Source organism: Chaetodon auriga, chromosome 18 (assembly GCF_051107435.1).
Source record: "Chaetodon auriga isolate fChaAug3 chromosome 18, fChaAug3.hap1, whole genome shotgun sequence".
Taxonomy (NCBI): domain Eukaryota; kingdom Metazoa; phylum Chordata; class Actinopteri; order Chaetodontiformes; family Chaetodontidae; genus Chaetodon; species Chaetodon auriga.
In genome coordinates this window covers 5529689-5556100 of record NC_135091.1, presented here as the reverse complement: position 1 = coordinate 5556100, position 26412 = coordinate 5529689, and the positions used below count along the sequence as shown (strand labels likewise).

General features: G+C 42.7%; 3 protein-coding genes across 4 annotated transcripts; all 3 read left to right on the top strand.

Moving 5' to 3' along the window:
- The first annotated feature begins 1253 nt into the window (after nt 1-1253).
- Nucleotides 1254-4575, top strand: LOC143336428 (acyl-coenzyme A thioesterase 1-like). 2 transcript variants are annotated; one of them, XM_076756580.1, is made up of 4 exons: nt 1254-1383; nt 1979-2477; nt 2592-2794; nt 3236-4575. In XM_076756580.1, exons 2-4 carry the CDS (start codon nt 2021-2023, stop codon nt 3824-3826), a joined length of 1251 nt encoding a protein of 416 aa, XP_076612695.1. In that variant the 5' UTR covers nt 1254-1383; nt 1979-2020; the 3' UTR covers nt 3827-4575. The 2 variants fall into 2 exon arrangements, with proteins under 2 accessions (XP_076612695.1, XP_076612696.1); XM_076756581.1 differs by lacking the exon at nt 1254-1383 and having other exon boundaries at nt 1827-2477.
- Nucleotides 4576-5495: 920 nt separating this feature from the next.
- Nucleotides 5496-9021, top strand: LOC143336394 (acyl-coenzyme A thioesterase 1-like). The gene is made up of 4 exons (XM_076756539.1): nt 5496-5804; nt 6400-6898; nt 7013-7215; nt 7656-9021. Exons 2-4 carry the CDS (start codon nt 6442-6444, stop codon nt 8244-8246), a joined length of 1251 nt encoding a protein of 416 aa, XP_076612654.1. The 5' UTR covers nt 5496-5804; nt 6400-6441; the 3' UTR covers nt 8247-9021.
- Nucleotides 9022-10239: 1218 nt separating this feature from the next.
- gpr176 (G protein-coupled receptor 176) lies at nt 10240-24472 on the top strand. Its single transcript, XM_076755653.1, has 3 exons — nt 10240-11103; nt 18700-18952; nt 22150-24472. Exons 1-3 carry the CDS (start codon nt 10875-10877, stop codon nt 23384-23386), a joined length of 1719 nt encoding a protein of 572 aa, XP_076611768.1. The 5' UTR covers nt 10240-10874; the 3' UTR covers nt 23387-24472.
- Nucleotides 24473-26412: the final 1940 nt, after the last annotated feature.

Here is a 26412-nt window from a genome sequence, read left to right as displayed (position 1 = left end):
CAGATACAGTATAATGTGAAGCAGGCGGGAAAGAGAGCTTTCATGATGAAAGATTGTGAAATTAAAACATCCATTTTAATAGGGTTAATCCCACTGTTACCATTTTGGCCCCATATTAAAGTTCAAAACCTTGGAGGTGCTGTTGCCTGTTTCGAAGGGAACTGAATTTACTTTGATGATGCAAGTGTTTTCTCTGGGGTTTTATTAACAATGTAGCCTGCATCAAAAAAGGAGTTTGATTCTGGAGAAGGAGACAAAGACGACCCCTCCCACCACATCCAACTTTATCAACACAGTTGTGCATCACACGATGCAGGAAGTTAAGTCTTAGGCTCAGTAAAATGTGTGTTTGTTTGTTTGTTTTTTTTTAAAATTTATGTTCTTATTTTGCACTATAATAGTCATTATTCTAAAACATGATGATTATAGTCCTGTTCCAGAGAGGTTTCTTTCACAGTGCTTCTGTTGACTTGCTCATGTTAAAGAAATCCATCTTTGGAATAAGTCATTCTTTCATTCTCACACCTTCACGTGTGGACCCTGAGCTGTTTCTCAACAATGGCTCCAAGCAGACCACTATGGACCCACTGTGATGGATTAAAACAGGATCATTTATACGATGCTGTTTTGTTTTAGGCTCTCTGTGTCCTCTGCCATTTTGCCATTTTCAGCAAACCAGAGAGGAATGTCACAAGCTCCTGTGAGAGAACAGACTGAGCGAGACAACAGCAGGGTTGTTGTTGAGGGGAAACCTCATGTGCAGCGATGGTAGGTTACCTGTCTGTGGCTGAGAACAACCTTCTGGGGTTAACACAGATTGGCAGCGCTCCTCATTGTAAAAATTGTCTAAATTGTTTAACAGGATTTTTTCTGAGAAGAAGCAGATTTCTGTGTGTTTGGGTGATGACCTCTGTGGGAGGTGTGCCTGTCTTATCACTGATCAGTGTATCATTTGCTCACACTCCTCTTCCTCCCTCTTCTTTGTCATTCATAAGATTCAGTGGAGTTTCTTGGTGCCATGAGAAGAGGAGGGGCTCTCCTCTCCAGTCTTGCACCTCACGCTGTGAGATATTCAGTCGCGGGCTCCCCACACCACTCAGTCTACCAATAAACAGCGTCTGACAGTGCGACTGGCAGCGGGAGTAACAGCCTGACACACTCAATCTGCTTTAATGGACGGCGAGAGGTGATGCTGGTGTGTTCCCGCTGCTGCAAGCTTCGTTCCCGGAATGGACACTTGGCAACCCGACGTGGTTTTAGGTGCACCGGGTGTCAAAGAGCAGCATCCAGTCAGGCTCCCTGCGCACGGATTTCTTTCCATGCATCCGCAATGGGGAATGATGGGACATGCATCCTCGGCTGGTTATTTCTCTGTGCTCTGATGTATGATTATTACACCATGTTTTTTCCTAATGCAACATATTTACCGGCAGATCATCACCTCATCGCTGGCAGCTGCACGCATTGCCTACCTGTGCCCGTCTTACATCTTCATTGACATCTCTGCATAGCATTTTGTAGAATTTCTCTTGCATGCCATCATTATCATCATCATCATCTCCACAAGTAGCCCAGCAGTGGTAAGAAATGCCCCAGCATGTCTGTGCAGGATAACTCTCAGTGCCTTCCTATATTTTTTGCAGAATGCATCATGTTCATGACTTGACTGTGAATATTTTGTGCCCAGGCTCCGGGCACTCCTCATGGCGCACGTGTAAAACAAATTGTAAAAATAGAAAACAAGGTTTGTGGCATTTGAGGCAATCTACTGTTCTAAGTTCTATGAATTTCAGTACTTTCGTAAATGTCTCTGCCCCAATTAAAAATAGGTGAGTGCAAATGTTGTGCAGGTAAATTATGCATGCATGAGCTCAGGTGCATGCGTCACTCTAAAGATCACTGGTTATTGGTGCACATCCTTGCAGCAAAGCTTCTCAGTAACACTTGACATTCATGTAATTCTTGATTTCTCTGACAGTCGTACTGACAGCATAGCTGTATCACGGTAAAGGGAAAGGACATGGCCTCCTCACAGATCCGCCTGAAAATTCTCCCCAGCGCTCGTTGTCTCTTCAATAATCAGGTGCAGATAAAAGTAGAGGGACTTGCTCCTCACAAACCAGTTGAACTGAGGTCCAGACTGGTGGATGACAGAGGGACGATTTTCAAGGCTTCGGCCCAGTACAAAGCGGATGAAAATGGCCAGGTGGACGTCTGCTGTGCGCCCTCTCTGGGAGGAAGTTACACCGGAGTGGAGCCTATGGGTTTGTTTTGGTCCCTGGCACCAGAGACCCCACACAGTAAATTCCTGAAGAAGAATGTGCTCAGCCCAACCCTGGTGGAGATAGAAGCACTGAGTGGAGAGACCGGCAAGCTGTTAGCCTCTGAAACCAACGAGAGAGGGTTCATGGTAGAGGGGATGAAGAGAATACCTGTGGAAGAGGGAAGAATTCGAGGAGTCCTCTTTGTACCACCAGGTTAGTTGTGTACTGTGAGCAATGAGCGCTGAGGAAGATCCATAGAAGTCTGAGAGATGTCGGTATTCTATTCAACTATTCAACTCTCCCTTTTTATTCTCTTTCTGTCACCAGGAAAGGGTCCATTCCCAGGAATAGTGGATATGTACACACTTGGTGGAGGTCTTACTGAGCCCAGAGCCAGCCTCCTGGCAAGTAATGGCTTTGTTGTTCTGGCACTGGCCTATTTAGGCTACAAGGTTTTACCAAAAAAACCAGAAAGCTTTGATTTGGAGTACTTTGAAGAGGCTGTGACATATCTCAGGACACAGCCAGAGGTTAGTAGTGAATCTATTTTATCCCCACATGTGATGTTGACAGTGTGTCGGAGATAAAAGCCCATATTTATATCTACTGTGTTAATGTTGCTATCTGCCGTCTACTTTCTACTTTTTTCTTTAAGGTACTTCTAGAGCTGAAATGATCAGTTAATTAATCCATTAGTCAATGGACAGATAATTGATCTGCAGCCAAATATTCTCAAGTTCCTGCTTCCTGCTTCTGATAATTTATGGTAAAAAATTCAATGTCTTCAGGCGTCAGAGTGTTTGTCTAAGGCAGGGAAACTGAAGATGACTCGTTGGGCTTTTAGGAATTTTTAATGGACATTTTGAGCATTTTCTCACATGTTTTAAAGTGAAACTATTGATGGATTACCCCAATTTATTTAAGCTTAGCTATACCAAACAAGATCATTAACACGGTAATTCTCTGTACAGGTTCAAGGTCCTGGGATTGGCATCATGTCAATCTCACACAGTGGCTGTATGGCTTTGGCAATGTCCTCTTTCCTCTCTGGCATCTCAGCGACCGTCTGCATTAATGCTTATGTTGCAAATTCTTTTCTTCCCATACGCTACAAGGACATTGTTATACCACCACTTACTCCTGTCTATAAGAATATAAAAAACTCAGACTCCGGGCTTATAGACATATGCGATGCCACAACAGACCCCATCTTGGAAGAGAACAGGGCGTCATTGGTTCCAATTGAACGTGCAAGTTGCCAGTTCCTGTTTGCCGTTTCTGAAGATGACCACAACTGGAACAGTGCACTTTCTGCCAAGCGGGCTGCTGAAATTCTGAGAAATCACAGCAAAGAGACTTTTAAGGTGGTAACATACCCTAAAGCTGGACACCTTTTGGATGTCCCTCACACGCCGTTCTGTCTGTCCGCATATCATGCAGCAGTAGGGAGTGAGGTATTGTTTGGTGGAGAGCCAAAAGCCCACTCTGAGGCTCAGCTGGACCTGTGGGAAAAAGTCCAGGAGTTCTTCAAGAGCCACTTGGGCAACAAGAGCACTTCTTAGCAAGCAAAGCTGAATCAAGTGCATCAAGCTCCCAGAATGTCCGTCCGTAGCTATGCTTAGCTTTGCCTTTAGGTTCTAATGAATGAAGTTGTAAAGGGGGTATTAAACGACACTGTATAAGCATTCCTGTGTTGAAGCTTTGGTTTAATGATGTTTCTAAACCTGAAACAAACTCGGCTCGCCTTGTTTCCAACTGAATAAGCTTCAGTGTGCCATGGGTCACATGTATTCAGATAAGATTCTCTTTGGCAGCAGATATTCTTGATCACAAAGTGGAGTTAATACTTCTAGTTCATTCAAGGGAGCATGCACTATACCAGGCGCCTGAAACTGAAATGGAATGCAGCCATCATTACTGTTATTAATTACTACAATGATAAATATCTGCTGTAACAACAACCTGCGTAACATAATGTGACGATAACTAATCGTGTAAATGAAGCTCATCGTGCGCCTCAGTGTCAAATGCAGTACTGTCATTCTGAATCCTCACTGTCGCTGATAACACTTTTATTGTTTTGTTTGAGCTTGGAAAAGGGCTAATAATTAAATTTGGGTTTTGTTACTGTTAAAAAAATACTTCACTGTACAAACATATCTTTAAAAACTAAATGAGTGTCGGGTGATTACAGTGAACATTAATATGACCATTTTCTATGTGATCCTTTATACATTTGTCTCATCCTGATTTGTACTGATGGTATTAAAAATATCCTTATTAATAAAAGTGAAGAATGATTGCATCAGCATGTTTCAGCCCGTCATTATCGAGCCTCCTCTTACACCAAACTGTGTTTCATAACACTGGTTCATTTGTCTCCCAGAATTCAGTTTGTGCAAATGTTGGCATCTAGTGGCAGCTCAGCCTTCCTGCATTTATCTCTGATGTTTCCTACACACAGTAAACGTGAGATATTTTTTGTCAGATACAGTATAATGTGAAGCAGACAGGAAAGAGAGCTTTCATGATGAAAGATTGTGAAACTAAAACATCCATTTTAACACAGTTAATCCCACTGTTGCAGTTTTGGTCCCATATTAAAGTTCAAAAGTGCTTCTGTTGACTTGCTCATGTTAAAGAAATCCATCTTTGGAATAAGTCATTCTTTCATTCTCACACCTTCACGTGTGGACCCTGAGCTGTTTCTCAACAATGGCTCCAAGCAGACCACTATGGACCCACTGTGATGGATTAAAACAGGATCATTTATATGATGCTGTTTTGTTTTAGGCTCTCTGTGTCCTCTGCCATTTTGCCATTTTCAGCAAACCAGAGAGGAATGTCACAAGCTCCTGTGAGAGAACAGACTGAGTGAGACAACAGCAGGGTTGTTGTTGAGGGGAAACCTCATGTGCAGCGATGGTAGGTTACCTGTCTGTGGCTGAGAACAACCTTCTGGGGTTAACACAGATTGGCAGTGCTCCTCATTGTAAAAATTGTCTAAATTGTTTAACAGGATTTTTTCTGAGAAGAAGCAGACTTCTGTGTGTTTGGGTGATGACCTCTGTGGGAGGTGTGCCTGTCTTATCACTGATCAGTGCATCATTTGCTCACACTCCTCTTCCTCCCTCTTCTTTGTCATTCATAAGATTCAGTGGAGTTTCTTGGTGCCATGAGAAGAGGAGGGGCTCTCCTCTCCAGTCTTGCACCTCACGCTGTGAGATATTCAGTCGCGGGCTCCCCACACCACTCAGTCTACCAATAAACAGCGTCTGACAGTGCGACTGGCAGCGGGAGTAACAGCCTGACACACTCAATCTGCTTTAATGGACGGCGAGAGGTGATGCTGGTGTGTTCCCGCTGCTGCAAGCTTCGTTCCCGGAATGGACACTTGGCAACCCGGTGTGGTTTTAGGTGCACCGGGTATCAAAGAGCAGCATCCAGTCAGGCTCCCTGCGCACGGATTTCTTTCCATGCATCCGCCATGGGGAATGATGGGACATGCACCCTCGGCTGGTTATTTCTCTGTGCTCTGATGTATGATTATTACACCATGTTTTTTCCTAATGCAACATATTTACCGGCAGATCATCACCTCATCGCTGGCAGCTGCACGCATTGCCTACCTGTGCCCGTCTTACATCTTCATTGACATCTCTGCATAGCATTTTGTAGAATTTCTCTTGCATGCCATCATTATCATCATCATCATCTCCACAAGTAGCCCAGCAGTGGTAAGAAATGCCCCAGCATGTCTGTGCAGGATAACTCTCAGTGCCTTCCTATATTTTTTGCAGAATGCATCATGTTCATGACTTGACTGTGAATATTTTGTGCCCAGGCTCCGGGCACTCCTCATGGCGCACGTGTAAAACAAATTGTAAAAATAGAAAACAAGGTTTGTGGCATTTGAGGCATTCTACTGTTCTAAGTTCTATGAATTTCAGTACTTTCGTAAATGTCTCTGCCCCAATTATAAATAGGTGAGTGCAAATGTTGTGCAGGTAAATTATGCATGCATGAGCTCAGGTGCATGCGTCACTCTAAAGATCACTGGTTATTGGTGCACATCCTTGCAGCAAAGCTTCTCAGTAACACTTGACATTCATGTAATTCTTGATTTCTCTGACAGTCGTACTGACAGCATAGCTGTATCACGGTAAAGGGAAAGGACATGGCCTCCTCACAGATCCGCCTGAGAATTCTCCCCAGCGCTCGTTGTCTCTTCAATAATCAGGTGCAGATAAAAGTAGAGGGACTTGCTCCTCACAAACCAGTTGAACTGAGGTCCAGACTGGTGGATGACAGAGGGACGATTTTCAAGGCTTCGGCCCAGTACAAAGCGGATGAAAATGGCCAGGTGGACGTCTGCTGTGCGCCCTCTCTGGGAGGAAGTTACACCGGAGTGGAGCCTATGGGTTTGTTTTGGTCCCTGGCACCAGAGATCCCGCACAGTAAACTCCTGAAGAAGAATGTGCTCAGCCCAACCCTGGTGGAGATAGAAGCACTGAGTGGAGAGACCGGCAAGCTGTTAGCCTCTGAAACCAACGAGAGAGGGTTCATGGTAGAGGGGATGAAGAGAATACCTGTGGAAGAGGGAAGAATTCGAGGAGTCCTCTTTGTACCACCAGGTTAGTTGTGTACTGTGAGCAATGAGCACTGAGGAAGATCCATAGAAGTCTGAGAGATGTCGGTATTCTATTCAACTATTCAACTCTCCCTTTTTATTCTCTTTCTGTCACCAGGAAAGGGCCCATTCCCAGGAATAGTGGATATGTACACACTTGGTGGAGGTCTTACTGAGCCCAGAGCCAGCCTCCTGGCAAGTAATGGCTTTGTTGTTCTGGCACTGGCCTATTTAGGCTACAAGGGTTTACCAAAAAAACCAGAAAGCTTTGATTTGGAGTACTTTGAAGAGGCTGTGACATATCTCAGGACACAGCCAGAGGTTAGTAGTGAATCTATTTTATCCCCACATGTGATGTTGACAGTGTGTCGGAGATAAAAGCCCATATTTATATCTACTGTGTTAATGTTGCTATCTGCCGTCTACTTTCTACTTTTTTCTTTAAGGTACTTCTAGAGCTGAAATGATCAGTTAATTAATCCATTAGTCAATGGACAGATAATTGATCTGCAGCCAAATATTCTCAAGTTCCTGCTTCCTGCTTCTGAAAATTTATGGTAATAAATTCAATGTCTTCAGGCGTCAGAGTGTTTGTCTAAGGCAGGGAAACTGAAGATGACTCGTTGGGCTTTCGGAATTTTTAATGGACATTTTGAGCATTTTCTGACATGTTTTAAAGTGAAACTATTGATGGATTACCCCAGTTTATTTAAGCTTAGCTATACCAAACAAGATCATTAACACAGTAATTCTCTGTGCAGGTTCAAGGTCCTGGGATTGGCATCATGTCAATCTCACACAGTGGCTGTATGGCTTTGGCAATGTCCTCTTTCCTCTCTGGCATCTCAGCGACCGTCTGCATTAATGCTTGTGTTGCAAATTCTTTTCTTCCCATACGCTACAAGGACATTGTTATACCTTCACTTACTCCTGTCTATAAGAATATTAAAATCTCAGACTCCGGCCTTATGGACATACACGATGCCACAACAGACCCCATCTTGGAAGAGAACAGGGCGTCATTGTTTCCAATTGAACGTGCAAGTTGCCAGTTCCTGTTTGCCGTTTCTGAAGATGACCACAACTGGAACAGTGCACTTTCTGCCAAGCGGGCTGCTGAAATTCTGAGAAATCACGGCAAAGAGTCTTTTAAGGTGGTAACATACCCTAAAGCTGGACACCTTTTGGATGTCCCTCACACGCCGCTCTGTCTGTCCGCATATCATGCAGCAGTACAGAGGGAGGTCTTGTTTGGTGGAGAGCCAAAAGCCCACTCTGAGGCTCAGCTGGACCTGTGGGAAAAAGTCCAGGAGTTCTTCAAGAGCCACTTGGGCAACAAGAGCACTTCTTAGCAAGCAATGCTGAATCAAGTGCATCAAGCTCCCAGAATGTCCGTCCGTAGCTATGCTTAGCTTTGCCTTTAGGTTCTAATGAATGAAGTTGTAAAGGGGGTATTAAACGACACTGTATAAGCATTCCGGTGTTGAAGCTTTGGTTTAATGACGTTTCTAAACCTGAAACAAACTCGGCTCGCCTTGTTTCCAACTGAATAAGCTTCAGTGTGCCATGGATCACATGTATTCAGATAAGATTCTCTTTGGCAGCAGATATTCTTGATCACAAAGTGAAGTTAGTACTTCTAATTCATTCGAGGGAGCATGCACTATACCAGGCGCCTGGAACTGAAAGGGAATGCAGCCATCATTACTGTTATTAATTACTACAATGACAAATATCTGCTGTGACAACGACCTGCGTAACGTAATGTGACGATAACTAATCATGTGTAAATGAAGCTCATCGTGCGCCTCAGTGTCAAATGCAGTACTGTCATTCTGAATCCTCACTGTCGCTGATAACACTTTTATTGTTTTGTTTGAGCTTGGAAAAGGGCTAATAATTAAATTTGGGTTTTCTTGACTTAGAGTGGTGTTATTATGTTGTTACTGTTAAAAAAATATTTTACTGTACAAACAGATCTTGAAAAACTAAATGAGTGTCGGGTGATTACAGTGAACATTAATATGACCGTTTTCTATAGGATCCTGTATGCAGTTGTCTCATCCTGATTTGTATTGATTGATATTAAAAATATCCTCATTAATAAAAGTGAAGAATGATTGCATCAGCATGTTTCAGCCCGTCATTATCGAGCCTCCTCTTACACCAAACTGTGTTTCATAACACTGGTTCATTTGTCTCCCAGAATTCAGTTTGTGCAAATGTTGGCATCGAGTGGCAGCTCAGCCTTCCTGCATTTATCTCTGATGTTTCCAACACACAGTAAACATGAGATATTTTTTGTCAGATACAGTATAATGTGAAGCAGGCGGGAAAGAGAGCTTTCATGATGAAAGATTGTGAAATTAAAACATCCATTTTAATAGGGTTAATCCCACTGTTACCATTTTGGCCCCATATTAAAGTTCAAAACCTTGGAGGTGCTGTTGCCTGTTTCGAAGGGAACTGAATTTACTTTGATGATGCAAGTGTTTTCTCTGGGGTTTTATTAACAATGTAGCCTGCATCAAAAAAGGAGTTTGATTCTGGAGAAGGAGACAAAGACGACCCCTCCCACCACATCCAACTTTATCAACACAGTTGTGCATCACACGATGCAGGAAGTTAAGTCTTAGGCTCAGTAAAATGTGTGTTTGTTTGTTTGTTTTTTTTTTAAATTTATGTTCTTATTTTGCACTATAATAGTCATTATTCTAAAACATGATGATTATAGTCCTGTTCCAGAGAGGTTTCTTTCACAGTGCTTCTGTTGACTTGCTCATGTTAAAGAAATCCATCTTTGGAATAAGTCATTCCTTCATTCTCACACCTTCACATGTTGACCCTGAGCTGTTTCTCAACAATGGCTCCAAGCAGACCACTATGGACCCACTGTGATGGATTAAAACAGGATCATTTATACGATGCTGTTTTGTTTTAGGCTCTCTGTGTCCTCTGCCATTTTGCCATTTTCAGCAAACCAGAGAGGAATGTCACAAGCTCCTGTGAGAGAACAGACTGAGCGAGACAACAGCAGGGTTGTTGTTGAGGGGAAACCTCATGTGCAGCGATGGTAGGTTACCTGTCTGTGGCTGAGAACAACCTTCTGGGGTTAACACAGATTGGCAGCGCTCCTCATTGTAAAAATTGTCTAAATTGTTGAACAGATTTTTTTTCTGAGAAGAAGCAGACTTCTGTGTGTTTGGGTGATGACCTCTGTGGGAGGTGTGCCCGTCTTATCACTGATCAGTGCATCATTTGCTCACACTCCTCTTCCTCCCTCTTCTTTGTCATTCATAAGATTCAGTGGAGTTTCTTGGTGCCATGAGAAGAGGAGGGGCTCTCCTCTCCAGTCTTGCACCTCACGCTGTGAGATATTCAGTCGCGGGCTCCCCACACCACTCAGTCTACCAATAAACAGCGTCTGACAGTGCGACTGGCAGCGGGAGTAACAGCCTGACAGACTCAATCTGCTTTAATGGACGGCGAGAGGTGATGCTGGTGTGTTCCCGCTGCTGCAAGCTTCGTTCCCGGAATGGACACTTGGCAACCCGACGTGGTTTTAGGTGCACCGGGTGTCAAAGAGCAGCATCCAGTCAGGCTCCCTGCGCACGGATTTCTTTCCATGCATCCGCATTGGGGAATGATGGGACATGCATCCTCGGCTGGTTATTTCTCTGTGCTCTGATGTATGATTATTGCACCATGTTTTTTCCTAATGCAACATATTTACCGGCAGATCATCACCTCATCGCTGGCAGCTGCGCGCATTGCTTACCTGTGCCCGTCTTACATCTTCATTGACATCTCTGCATAGCATTTTGTAGAATTTTTCTTGCAAGCCACCATTATCATCATCATCATCATCCCCACTAGTAGCCCAGCGGTGGTAAGAAATGCCTCTTCAGCACTGGCTGCTCACATCCCGCCAGCCTTCTTAAAAGAGAGAGAAAACCGTCAGGATCGCGGGGTGAACCGACATGGATAGCGGGAGCCGGGTTGCGACGGTCGGGGACGGTGCAGCCAATTTCACAGCAGCCCACCTCAGGCTGGATCTACTGAACGCTTCGAGCCCGCCGACCCGGTGGGACAGCAGCCCACCTGCCGAGGGGACCGGGCTGGATGAGCAGCAGCGCCTCATCCGAGAGCAAGCCTACCGGGACTTCACCACCACCGTTCAGGTTCTCATCCTCATAAGTTCGCTACTCGGTAAGTCATCTGAATATCGATTGGCTTTACTAATTATGCATACTTGACAGAAAGGCCGAAAGAATCCATCAGATGAGGCAAAACAGGATCATAAAACTGAATTTCTGGATTAAAACATTCACTTCAGCATCATGTTTTCACGAGCCTCAGTTTGACTCCTGAATCTGGGTCAGGGGGAGTCTCCTACAGGGACGCCCTCCATGCCAAAATCATTAAAATATCAGAGGAAATTAATAAAAGTAGCCTAACCATCAGAGCTTTAAAGACTTGGGGTGAACAGGAGGCAGCAGTATTGTGTCTTCTCTACCTGAAAAGATGGCTACTGTCAAACAGACCTGGAATTGAATTGTACAGAATTTTGCTCACCTTAATAGCCTGAAGGTCTAACATCTGAAACACATGCTGTGCATTCAAACCACAGGCCAGTGCCCTTTTAGCCATGTTACCATATTAATGTTTCCATCTCCTTGTTACATTGCAAACATTGTAACACCACCCAACAGCCCCCCTCTCCAAACTCTCTCATGTCAGCATCCCCAAATTTTGACTTCACTGCACATGACACTATGGGATGTACGTATTTTTCCTAAAGGATGCTGCGTTGCACGATTTTACCCATGACAGGTGGTAATAATCCCTTTATTCAGCCTGCACCTGCTCAGACTCACTGTGCACATGCTCCATATTTTCATTACAATGAACCCCACTTCCTTCTGTTATTTTGAGATTACGGGGAAGTCGAGACGTGCACCAGCAGCTCTGTCCCTGTAGCACTGCTGCTGTCCATGGGCATGATTAACTGGAGACCTGTTTGGTCCTGTGTCTGTGTTTGGCACTCATTTGTTAGTTTGATGCTAACTTGATTAATTGATTATTTGATTCATATGTTAATCAAACACAAAAACAATAACATACAAGAAGCAAATATAGATCTAAGTAAAACTTAGAATGTGTATTTGCTTGCCTTCTCTCATTAAAGTGGATTTGCATTTTGGTACGGGCATTGGAGGCAAACCTGACAGGTGTCGGCTACGTGTTTCACCATGAAATTGGAAAATAATAGTAGCAATGATTTACCGCACACATTTTGAGCTTCTCTCAAGCTGAATCTGTACTGGCTCTATGCTTGTGCCAGCAGACACACAGGCTGCCGATGACGATGGAAGTGAGGAAGGAGCCGTGTGAATTGATGGACCGCACCAGCACATTAGTCTCACACAGTCCTGGCTTTGACATCCCCTCCATCTTATTGGCAGCCAGAAGCACGATCCTCCTGCCTAAAATGAATGTGTTATTTGTCACAAATGTGGCTGAAACGTCCAACATCTGTCTCCTCGCTGCAAAAAACACGCTCAGCCATGATTACTGTTTGGAAAAGTATGGACCTAATTAGACGGTGGACTTTGTGCAGCTTCCTCCAATAGTTCAAAATGATGAAATATGGTGAAACTGGCAACCAAAACAGGCAAGAAATGAATGACTATTGCTCTGACTCCAGACCACCACCTGCTGTGCAGTGCAGTGTGGCAGGGTCCAGCACATTTTGCTTGAAATAGGCAGATTTCCCCACAGTATTTGAATGCAACGGGATGTAAAGAAAGCAGCAGCTTTAGAACTGAAGCTGCAGCAGAAACTGTAACTGTTAATTCAGTGTTTTGTTGCAAATGTTATATTTCAAAATGTCTGATTTTGGCGTCTCCTAGTGTTAGTGTCAAACAAGACACAGTCTCACTGGATCTGCAAATATCTGCAAAATATAAACAGAAAAATTGGAAATAAAAATAAGAGCTGCCCTTTGCTGATGAATAATCTTCTCAGGAGAGTAAACTGAAAAAGGTGCCCTTATATTTCCAAGTGTGTGAGAGTGTGAGACCACTGGTTATGAAAAGCAAGAGTAGCATCATTCAATACACATCTGAATCAGTTTCACGAACATTCACCATTCCAGCACTCATTGCAAGGGTGATTGGAGACTGCAGTCATTTAAACAAAAATCAAAATCAAAGTCATCAACAGTTAACCCTCACGATTACTATAAATAACCCAGAGAATAAACAATGAATAATAAAAGTGGCGATGGCTCATCTTTGAGGTGTAGATTTTCTAAAAATGTCAAGCTGAGCCCCTTCTTGTTTCCATCATGTTGGCACGTTTGTTACCGTGATGAGGGTGTGATTTAATTTCTTTTCATCTCCAAAAGGAAATCTGTATGAATGAGTGAAACATGCCAGCAATCCATAGCCAAAGTATTTGCGCTGTCCAAATCTCAGACAGAGCTTTGGTGAATGCAGCCAGGGGTCACTTATGTTAGCATCTCTGCAGATCAGGTAATGTATGATGCATGCTCACAAATCAGATACATGATGCACGGCGTCACAGTTCAAAAAACACAAAAGACAGGAGGCTGGAAAAAAGGTACAATGACACAAAAATCAAAGGAGCAAAGGGTCGTGCTAAGGCAAAATCCAGGCATAGTGGAGATGGGCCAGTATATATCAGAGGCAGCTAATCAGGGAATGGGAAACAGGTGAGGCGATTGTATTGGTGGAAGGACTGGCAGGTGGGAGCGGCAGGGTCTGAAATTACAGCAGACTCAGAACACGAACAAACAAACAACCAGGATGCATGAACAGGCTAACATACAAAACCACGACACGTGGACACGAAAAACACGGCTATAAATAAAGGCTTCATCTTCCGTGACGCACAGAGGTGTGAAGAGGTGAGAAGAAAACGTGACCTCATGTTATTTAAACCACACACTCCCATAAAAGGTCTCACTCTGACGACAAGCAGCGCTCATTCAAGTTGTAGCGATGATGCGGATGGTTGGCAGTGTTGGTAGTGCGTGCACTTTGTGTTATCCTCATGAAGTTTTATAACCTTTTACACAAAAAGGAGCTTATTCCACACAGTCTGAGAGTATCATGCAGTGTATTCTGTGCTGGCTTGTTCCAGATCATTGAAGTAATATGAGGTTTATTCACATATTCAAATTGAAGGCTGAGGTTTTATATTCAGCACATTTCCCCAAAATTCAGCCTCACATATTTGGTATCTTTAAAACTTTTGGAATCTTAAAGTTTTGTGGTTTTGAACAAAGCTGCACATCTGTGTTTAAAAGGTTAAGTCGTGTATGTTTGGTTTCTTCTGCTTGAGACAGTAATTCCATAACAAACACATTAATGCTCATATGGGTTGTTTTGGAACTCACTGATAAACAACCTGTTTCGTTGCTCAGGTGTTAGAGCTTGTTGCTAACTGTGTAATTTCAATAATTACAGTAAAACTCCTAATAATTTATCAATTTAAATTTCCAACAAGCTTTACCCATGAGCCTCCAGGATGAAGAGTGAAACATCATTTACAAAATATATATACTTATTTACTTTCTATGTGAGAATTAGATAAGAAGTTTGATACCAGTCTCATATCTGTACAGTAAATATAAAGCGGCAGCCAGCAGGTGATTAGCTTAGCTTAGCATAATGACTGCAAGCAGTGCTTCAAAGTTCAAAATTACACATACTGGCACCCCTAAAACTCACTAATTAACCTGTTGGAACTTGTTTGTTTGCGCTGCAGCAAAAATGCTTTTGGAGACTTTCTGACGTCTTGTCATGACTTTGAGGTCGCCAGATGTGATAGCATTGTGCCTGGACAGAGACCTATATTAGCCATTTGTCAAGAAACTGTTTAAAGAGCACTCAACTCCCCCTTAAACCGTGAAGAGTTATTTTTACCTTTGAGTTGGTGGTTAGTTATTGAGCTTCAGAGGTGTTGACAGGAGGACTTTTGAACTCTGGTGAAAGCTAGGCTAGCTGTTCCCCCTTGCCCAGTCTTTATGCTAAGCTAAGCTAACAGCCTCCTCTGTGCACAGACATGGAGGTCATGTCGATCTTCTCATCTAATGCTCAGCAAGAAAGCAAATAAATGTACTTCTCAAAATGTTGAACTATCCTTTTCAGTGTAGAACATTCCAATTAATAAGCAGAGACAATTAGCAGTTTTTCCAGATCAGAGTTTGACTGTAAACCTAATTAACTCGCCACAATGTGTGTGGCACCGGCTAATATTACTGCAGTATGTGGTCCATGTGCATATCTGGCTCTCTGTTGCTTACCATTCATAAAGTCTTTCATTGAAACTGAAGTAATTATAACACCACGGGGATACAAGTAAGAAGGTGTTAAGCGTGCTAATAATGTTTCACACTTTGAATTTTAACAGCACATGCTGCTATGTTTAGACTCCTGGATGAGTCTTATTTCTGAAAGCCCTCACTGATAACAGCAGCTCATTAACACCAATCCACAGATGGCACAACTTACTTTCATGCGTGACGTGAGGCAGACAGAGGTAGCCTCTCTGTTGTATTGGGGTGTTTCATGTTGCTACCTGTAGGTGGGCTGCCATTTGTTAAGTGGAAAAAGCAATCATGTTTAGTGTTTGCTCTTTCTCCCCATTGGCTGCTGTGAGTGTGGTTGCCAAGGTGTCCCTGAAGTGCCAGGTGAGTATTTCAGGCACAAAAGGACAAAGTGATTTTTCAGACAGTGCAAGAAACTCCGACGTGAAAGAAAGCCCCAATGTTGTCTGCGTGAAGACACTTATGAGGACATATTTCAATAGTTAGATGCAGTTATGAAAGACCTTCATAACACTTTAGTGATAAAGACTGCTCAAAAACTTTTATTCTCATAGATGCTCGAAATAACCTCTCACACTCTTACGCACTAAGTGCTAAATGCATAATGTTACTTCTTAATTAGCATCTGAAAGAGATGAACACTCCCTCTTTTTGTTTATGTGGTAAATTCTTGAAAATTAGCGTAACAGAACATGTTTTTCTAATCTTAAATATTGTGTTGGACCTGTGATCCCACATGCATCACTGGTATTGCACGCACAGGGAGAGTGTGACATCGCACCATTGCAGCTGTGCTAAAGTGAGACTCTCATAGCTCCTGTCAAGAGCCCTCCATGCACTAATATTACCTCCGGTGATTTGCAAACACTGAGAATGATCAGGGATTGAATACAGGATAAACTTCCCATGTCTGAAATTGTGTTTTGTACGTACGTTTTGGACGTTTCATCACAATACAACATAATAGCACATGATTGATTGAATGGTGGCTATGAAATTTAGAGCACTCATTCATGTCCCCCAGAGAATGAATTGTAATAACTTTGGTGATCCCTTGACGTTAGCTCTAGCGCCATCTTCAGGTCAAAAGTTTATTTTGCCCAATAATTTGGTTTGTGACAAATACCTGCAGAATTAATGACGTTCCCATCAGCCGCAGCTGTGCTTTTTGTTTTGTTCAAATTAGCAAATGTTATCATGCTAATGAGGACAGTGAACACTGTGCTTGCTTAGCATCAACATGTTAGCATTCTCAACTTTACATTACATTAACCATAAGAAGAATTACATTATTAATCCTCTTTGGGAAAATTCAATTGTTTCTCTCTGTTTACGAGCATGGCTGTAGACTCGAAGTCTCGTTTATTAACCGTATCCATTATCTTTCCCAACCTTAATTAAGTCTTTAAGTTCCTCTCACCAGACCTTAACCATACATTTCTCAAACTTTAACCATACTGTAGCCATACAGATATTCTCGAAAGCAGGAATTTTCAACACATTGGCAGTGAACATAATCTGAGGTTGGTCTGATAGTGACGCTCTTGTCTGTCTGTAGGTCTGAAATGACTAATGTTTGCATTTTCCTGACAAGGACAGAAGCAAAGATTGAACTGGCATGACATTGTGATAACACCAGAAACTTGTTGGAAGAATATCAAGGTAGATGCAAAGTGTGTTTGACACATTTGATCGCCGTTCGCGTCCCGTTTTCGATTAACAGCCAACGTCGGTACCTTTTAGTGATGATCACCGCCTTCCTCTTGCCAAGTGCTTTCTGTCTGTAACAGTCATATGCAAATCGTTTGTGAGAGCACTGGCAAATGATGTTGTGCTGACAATAGGGGCGCCAGATCAGAAAACACTAATGGATTTTTTTTTCAAGGCAGCAACAAAGGACGTGTCATGTCATTTGGTTTGGAGGAGGCGGAGGCCTTTTTCTCATCTCCTCTCATTGTTCCTATTCTTTTCCCTTGTCTTCATTAGCCACAATAAACGAAAGTTACAGTGTCAGTATAGTCGATTCTGTACATGTAGGAGTCTGAATCCATCTCTGCTGTAAACATCCTTTTGTGTTCCATGTAATGCTGCATTCTAAACAGCTAAGTTTCATTATCCCATGTGAGTCAGCTTCACAGAGTGCAGAGGCCGATCATTGATTAATGCTACAGAAGGGTTTCCCCGAAATACTCCTCCCATGTGCTGCTCTGTAACACAGTGTTCTCAAAATCCTGCACAGTTGGAAACAAGCGGTAAAGCACACCATGTTCCCCTAAAAGCAGCTTCTTCCAGCTCTGTCTAAAAGCTCACAGGCCAAACTTCAACAACCCAATCCACGATAATTGAATTTTCTATCTAATCTTGCTTTTATAGTTCAGTACATTGATGATGAGTGTTTTTCTCAGATTGACTTTGGACTGTTTTTTAACATTTACAGACATCAGGCACAAACAACCTTAAGAAGATCTCTCTCTGTGTCTGGTGATGAGAGCACCGCTAGCACTCTGGGGGTAATTGCATTTGGAGAGGCTGCTGTCACACATGTCCCAGTGTGACCTGACATCAGTCGGTGCACCACAGGGAGAATAAACTTCACCTTTTTAAACCTAATTAACAATCATCGCTGTCTCATTGCTCCAAATTATGGAGGGATCTTCAAAATGCCACAGTTTCCCCGCTTGCACCTGATTGTGTGCTGTCTCACTCAGTTAAGGTTCAGTTGATTTCTTCACCCTGCAAAGAGCTCTTTAGGATTTCCACCTGCAGTAGTTTATGGATAAAAATCAAAATGATAAAACATTTGTATGCGCTATTTAAAGGTGGGGTCAGCATTTCATGGGGTCTACAGTTCTGAAGATTGTTGATATTTGAACTAAACAGCCAAACAAATACACCCCTCCTTTCAGTGCTCCTTCAGAAGTTGTACCTCCCAAAAGCATTGGAAGCAATACATTATTAGATATATGATGTGGTTAAAGCTTAACCTCTTCCTCCATGCAATCCTTTATTCCATAATTTATTCAATCACAGTCTCTGTGCTTAATGGAAGCCTGAAAGCCAAGTGGATAAATCATCCGTCCGTCTGTGCTAACTCACATAGATTAGACAGACAGCCGTCCTTCTTTCATACCAATGTGCAATTTAGAGTCTCTAGGCTACCTAACTATTGTCTATCTGGACTGGGAGGAAAGTGGAGTGCGGGGGGGGGGGGGCTTAACAAGCATGTGAAGAGGATACAGAATGATCCAGAGACTCAACCTTAGTAAATATTTCAGTTGTTAAAGGATGGATTAACACCAGTGTTTGGAGTGGTTTCCAACAACATTGGAGGATTTCTTCCTTTAACTACCTTTGGTTGGAAAGGTGACACCAGTGACTTCAGGGTGCAAAAATAATGACATGTATTTGATCTTATTCTAAAGCTCTGCACCTCTTTCCTCCCCCCACAGGAAATGCCACGGTGTTGTGGTGCACCTGTTGCACAAACGTCTTTAAATCTGTGACTAACCGATTCATCAAGAACCTGGCGTGCTCGGGTATCTGCGTCGGCCTGGTCTGCGTTCCCTTCGACGTTGCGCTCGGAGTCAGCCCTCGCTGCTGCTGGTGGCTTCACACTCTGCTGCTCTGCAAGGCCCTCAAGTTCCTCCATAAGCTCTTCTGCTCGGTCACTGTGCTTAGTTTCAGTGCCATCGCACTTGACAGGTCAGTGTAGAAAACATGCTGATACACACAGTTAAAGTAGAAAGAGATAATACATTTTTAGTCATAGATAATTAAAAAACACCTCCTTCAAAACAGGTAAAAACCAAAAGAGCACTTTGTCCCTGAGTAGGTGGAGAGTGATATTTTGTTTTTCTGCAATAAAAACCAGTGACTTTGAAATATGTGTTTGCAAGAGGCTAGTGGGCACCTCCCACTCACTTCACAGGATTTGAAAGTACCACTTCAGAGAGGTGGAGGGTCTAAATCAATTCTCTGATCAGTTCATCAATACGCTGCTTGGCTGAGTCAGCGGGAGAAATTCGCTGAAAATGGTGACTTGTGAGTACAAGCATTCATGGTGCACAAGTGGAGCAACAACTGGGGCTAAACTCTGGAAGATTGTTTCTTGGAGGGGAGAAAGTCTTTTTCAATCACCATCTGCACCCTGTGGCGTGGACGAGAGGGGTTGGGGGTCGATGGAGCATGTGCACGCCGTGCTGAGCAGCCTCCCTGTGGGGCTGAAAGCTGCAGCAAAAAGCAGCCTGAGATGGAGGCTGTTGCCCACAGACGATCTCACACACACACACACACACACACACACACACACACACGCTTTTTAAACATAATACTAATCATGCCCTTAGTGACCTGGAAACAAGGTTTAGCTCTACGAAACATTTTTTATTTTATTTGTGGCTTTCTCAATTTCAACCTTTTTAAACAGTATTTTTGTTTACTACTAGTAATAAAAATAGTAAGCCTACCAGTAGCCTACTGTAGCTACTTCTATTGTCCTTAATACCAGAGCTAACCAGACATTTAGAAACACATTAATAATTTTTAGCTGCCAACCAGTACTTAAAAAACTCATTTTCTGCAAATTGTATCTCCCTGGGAAATTGTCTAAATGTTTCAAGCCTGTTGTACACTGCCAATAACTAATTTCAGATACTAAACCCTAATTGAGTTTAATATGTGTTTCTCATCTCAAACTAATATTTAGTTAAAAAAAGATCAGACTAGAAAATTGAAAATCACACAATAAAAACTCCTTCTTATGTGATTAAAACATTGCTGATGAACATGACGTCCTTAATTGTTGCTAACCCCCTGCCTGCTACTAGCTTACTTACTGCCATGTCTGTTGCTGCTTCTGCTACTAATCTACAAAATACAAAAGATCTTAATAAAAATTTTTTAAAAGGAAAAGTTTATTTTTGGTAAAAGGAATCTGAATCGCCACTTACATTACATTACTGTATAGTATTTGCAAATATTTGGCTTTAGAAACTTGACTACTGGTCGGACTAACTAGCTTATGACTGTAGCCACAAGCTAACTGCTAGCAAGGTAGCCATCCCAAACATGCTAGCACTTTTACTGTATATTTAGCAAGCTTGCTAATTGTCAAGCTAGCTCAGTTACTAATGTAACAATAAATTTATTAAAACCACTCCTTGTCAGCAGTCTATGCTCCAACAGAGGAGGTTAACTAAAGGTAGATATATGTTCATTTTCAGTATTTAGAAATAAAGCAACCTGCTTTAAGCCAACCAAAAATTACTGTTTAGCCTAAATGTAGCCTAAATTTATATGTGGCATTTCCAAAAATGTTCTTAACACATGCCACAATCCGCCAGCTCTGGCAGCAAATACCAGTGAGAACACTACACAACGTTAGCTCCAATTCTTTAGCATAAAAAATAGCAGAAGCACATATAAAATTCCTGCTGTTTGCCTGCTGCACAAGTCTGGAGCACAGAAGCCTCATTCTGAATGTTTTATTCATAAAGTTGGCATGTATGAAAATGCATCAGACACTAGATATGATGTCAGTGCAAAGAAACTAATATTGGAAGCTTCTCATATGATTGCTACCATGAAGGACTTCAGCATAGCCACACTGAGTTCAGTATAACAAATTGAAGTGTGTGTTTAATTTATTTTTTCCATGATGATTGCATTCAGATCCTGCATTCTTGCAGCCTCATCTCAGCCTTAGTTTCACTGCTACAAAGATTATATTGCCTCCATAGCAACTAATACAGTCAGAATGCTATCAAAGCAATGAATTATTTATTCTCAAGGAGGGCAGTCGAGGTTGTGAATGTACAGGCTGCAGCAGCGACAGACTCATGCACACACACACTCATACACTTGCTTGTGGTGATGAAAAGACAATCCAGGGAAATAAGCAAGGCCTTCACAGAATTTGTTTTGCTTATTAATAAGAAACAGAATATGAAGCGAGACAATCTACATACTATTATCTGCTATACAGATACAAGGAGATATAGTTATGTGTTTGTTTGTGTGCATTAAAAAACACCCACACAATGTCAAGTTCTGCATAAGGTATGTATAACAACAAGGCAAAACACTGCAGATAGATGGAAAGAAAATCCCTCCATCCCAGGGATTTACAGGATTTTATGTTGCAGATTATTTTTTTTAATTGACTGATTATTAGTTGGGTTCTTGTAGGCACATTCAAATTAGTTTCTATTTGCAAAAATGTGAAAATAAATAAAAAATTAAAATTAAAATTAAAATTAAAAATTAAAAAATTATTACATTTTCAGTCTTTATAGAAGAACACCACACAGACGAGCTCCAATTAATCCCCTGCAATACAGTAACACCATAAATGTGTTAAGTGGCTGCAGGATGAATTTGGTGTCTGCAGAAGAAACCTGAAAAACAGCTACACCTATTTCCATTTTGTCAGTATTTCATCTTATACAATGAATGTATGAATATGCGGGTTTGTACCGTCTCTCCAGAAGAACCACTTGGAGGTCTACCCTTGTGAGAGGGTGATACTTTCAGTTTTACTTAACACACTTGATTAGCTATACGCCTACTGAAAATAGTGGAAATGTATTTTCAGAAAAAGATACTAAAGCTTCTGTTACTGATGTGGCTATTTTAGGCGCATTCACTTTTTATTTCCAGCCAGTAGGCCCCTCTAAGAGCAGACACTCTGACTTGTCATAAAAAGTAAAGCACAGTTGCTAATAACATTAACAATTCCTCTGTTTTAGTCAAGTGTCCCATTAAGCCATGACAGTGTGCCAGCGTGAACAATAGCAGGGCCCTGAAACTGAATAAATGGAATTCAGACATCATTAATGTTATTTTCTTATTGTGAAAAATGCAAACGTCCATGCAGAAATGATTTGTCTTTTTGTGTCTAGATACTACTCTGTGCTGTACCCGTTAGAGAGGAAGATCTCAGATGCAAGATCCCGAGATCTTGTCATCTATATCTGGGTCCATGCGGCGGTGGCGAGCCTCCCCGTGTTCGCTGTGACCAACGTGACGGATGTGTACGTCACCTCGTCCTGCTCAGATGACCACGCCCGCTCCCTGGGCCACATGGTGTACGTGCTGATCTACAACATCACCACGGTGATCCTCCCTCTCGCTCTGGTCTTCCTCTTCATGCTGCTGATCCGCAGAGCGCTCAGTGCCAGCCAGAAGAAGAAGGTGATAATAGCGGCGCTGCGAACTCCCCAGAACAGCATCTCCATCCCGTATGTGTCCCAGAGAGAGGCTGAGCTACACGCCACCCTGCTGGCTGTGGTGCTGGCTTTCTCAGCCTGCAGCGCCCCCTATGGGGCCTTGGTGGTTTATCGCACCATTTTGGCGGACGCTAAAGAGCTGCCCATCTCACTGTATCTGACAGCCCTCTGGCTACCCAAGGTGTCCCTGCTCACCAATCCGCTTTTGTTTCTAACTGTTAACCGCTCAGCTCGTCATAGCTGGCTGGACCTGCTGGCCAGGATTCACAGACGTTACAGCCGCCGTAACGTGGTCAGCACCGGGGGTTTGGCCTCTTTAGGAGCAGAGGGAGTGATCGGGGAGCCGGTGGGACTGGAGACAGCCGGCCGGTCTGGGAGCCAACTTCTGGAGATGTTTAACATCGGCCAGCAGCAGATCTTCAGGCCCTCTGAGGAAGAAGAGGAAGAAGAGGATGTAGAGAATGAGATCCCTTCTCAAGGATCGGGAGGCTGCTCTGGACCCAAAGAGGACCACAAGGGTGGGTCAAGACTGGGGAGCCTCAGAGCAGAAGTGATCACCAAAAAGGACCCTCTGCAGGTGACTGGGGGAGGGCTGGTCATCACCAAGGACGGCCCTCCTGCAATCGTAGCGCCCCGGGCCTCTCCGGTCCACACATGTGCTTATGCCTCTTCGTCTCAGGTGGCACCAGCTACACCTACAGAAGCTGAAGACTCCACACAGTTTGGTTTTGGACCCTTCGAGCTGCCGCCTCAGTGGTTACCAGAGACCAGAAACAGCAAGAAGAGGCTGCTGCCTCCGCTGGGTAACACACCTGAGGAGCTGATCCAGACCAAGCTGCCCAGGCCGCGGCCTGAACGGAGAATCAGCCGGAACAACAAAGTCAGCACCATCCCCACTGTGGACCCATGAAGGATTCCTGCTGGCCACCGATGTGCAACACTGGACACAACTCATGTGCAGGGCAGGTCTCTTGGGTTGACCAGGCTTTGGCAGGATACTGATGTGTCAAGCTTTTCTTCTCAGATGAAGTAGTAGCTCCAGTATTCAGGTTTCCCACTTTACTGCACAAACGCCAAACACATGAGGCACTGCAGCTTCCTCACTGGCCTAAAATCAATTTGTTATGAAATATTTACAATGCTGTGAGAAATATGTCTGCTTATTCCAACTGCACTACAACTTGGACACATCCAGTTCCATAATTAAGGACTCCTGCAATGGCTCCATGATTGAGAAGGCAGATAACATTTTGAATCTCCCTTTTCTGATTAGAGCCGGCATCAGTCGGTAAATGAACACCCTGTACAAATCCAATTATCTTGAGAGATGCACTGATATGGAGTAATATATTTCCATAGCAAATAATCAAGGGAGGACATTAAACCTCCTAACAAAACATTTTGTAAGATGGTTATGCTGTGATTGCACTCTGTAAATGAACACGTCTCAGTGTCAGTCCTTTCACTAAACCCTTTCTGGGACTGTTTTTTGTAACCATGTTTGACAAGATTTACTTCAATATTTGGGATTTACCCTTTGCTGGCCTTTTTTCCCCTCACCTTTGGAATATTCCCATTTCCTCTAATGTGGTAGGTGTTTTTGTCAATTGTACTTTAAATGTTAAAAGTGGATTTGATAAGATGGAAAATGCAGATGTACAGTGTGCAAGTACGTGTTGTATGTTATAAAAGTGTGAAATCTTCAGAGTTTTACTGAGTGTTAAGACTTGTTTTCTGGAACACAAAGTGCATGAAACAGAAAGGAAAGAAACAAGAATATTACCAGGATGTTTTGATAAAAGTAAGAAAGAAAAGCAATCATCCAGACTGGTGATCTTGTAGTCCTCTTAGATCAATCTTATTGATTTCTCCCAGGTTTCCTGAAAATCAATTGCTCATTTAAATGACTGTAAAATAAAGCAAATGAGAGCAAAAGTATTTTTATATCATCAGAAGTTCTGTGAAATGTTTTCAATTTTAAATTTTTCTGACTCTGACTGTCGGCTCTGTCGTCTTTCTGATGCATAATTCAGTTGTAGCAGCCTCATCCTCAGGCTTTGGCTGAGGTAAACAGAGCTGGGCTGCACTTCAAATATTTGTCAAGCCGTAACTCCCTTCGGGGGCAACCCACAGTCCCCTGCTATGTCCACAAAGAACCTGAATCTATGCTGCATCCTACCCCTGCTGTTATCAGGCAACACTGAGTCACGCCTGACTGGAAACAGCATTCAGTGCTACTACTTAAAGTGGGAAAGATATGAGTAATATGTTTATTGTTACTCATCTGATTTGGTAATGAGTGTATTCGGACAGTTATTGCAGAATACAGTAGCTGCTGTTCTACGTAGATAAAGAGCACTGAATGAATACTGAGCCCAAAACGCTGTTGGTAATTCAAAGCGTCACTCGAAACAGGAAGATCATTACTTTCTCTGCTGTGAGCGTTTAAGACTATTCTGGCCTTGGCTCATATCTTCCACCTGATTTGACTGAAGGCTTATTCAAACAAGTCTGTTACTCCTGCAGCCTTTAAGAGCTTGACAACCGAGATACAGTTCGTTAATATACAAACTGAAGAGAGGTGAGTTTAAAAATCTTTGGGTATTGGTTTACACAGAAGATGGGTCATGTGTTTCTGTGCACCAATCAAAATTTAGCAGCAAAATGTGATGACGATTGGTTATTTGTTGCCAGCACTGTCAATCAAAACTTTAACTTTGTTTAATATTCATTCATATTCAGTTATGAATATTAAATGTTTAGAGAAATTCTTTAACACAGGCTGTAATTTATTGAGTTATCATTAGATGCTAATGGTGAACAAAACCATAACTGAGTTTCCTTAAATGTGGAAGCAGATCTCACCCTAAGGTCAGCGTAGCAGCTGTTCTGGAGCTTTCAATCGTATCATGTGATCTTCATCAGCAGGTGGCGTTGGCCCAGTTGTCATTGAATCGTACATAGATCTTCAAATTTTGATTATTGGCTGAGCACCGTGATGACCATTCAGTAGCCGCTCTGGAGCTTTTGGTCATTTGATCTTCATCAGCATCTAGTTTCAAGGTCAAGAATCAACTTTTAACTTAAGCTTTTAAGCCAACATGTACGAGAAGCCATTAAAGTGGAAGGTGGAAATATGAGCAACTGCGTACAATTCCATGACCATTACAACAAAGATGGTGTGGTAGGACTGAAAGCTCCAGAACAGCTACTAAGTAAGTGCCACTTAACCTTTACTACATAATGCATCATAACTATAAAAGACTCCTTACATTACCACAGCACATGGGCAGTAAAGCTCCAGTGGATATATTTTCCTCCAGTGACTTTTCAGGGAAAGCAACAGTTTTCAAGGATTTTGCTCTTGCGACTGATGGGGTGGTAAACGTCTAGACATGTTAATAAGAGATCAGAGGCTTACTGCCCACGCAAAAGCTCTAATGTATTCTGTCAGCAGCACAACCACTGGGTCTGGACATCCAGCAGCCTGTTAACAATAAAACCCCAAATCCAGGTCATCTCAAACCTTTTATTAGCTTTTTATTTATTGAACAACATCTGATTCATTCAGCGGCGCAGTCACGGTTGCATAATTTTGAATTATAGCATATTATAGCAGCTGCAATTCAGACTGTACAAGTATGTAGAAGCAGAGTCTAATCTTCTTTGCAGTCTGTGTAAGAAGGAGCACATGAGGAGCTTTTGAGTCGCAGAGGCAATGGAACAAAGTCTGTGTTTGTTATCAGCTTTGGTTTATTGTAACCTAAGCGGGCATTGTCGTCAGAGGCATTACTCATGTCGTCACCGGGATCGTCATTGTTGGGGTTTTTCCTCCTCGGTTATGATCTTCATGGTGAGTCCACTATGGAAAATGCTTTTGTGTTACTGGTGCAGTAAAAGTCAGCAGACACAATCGGTTCAGTGATGTTATTAAGG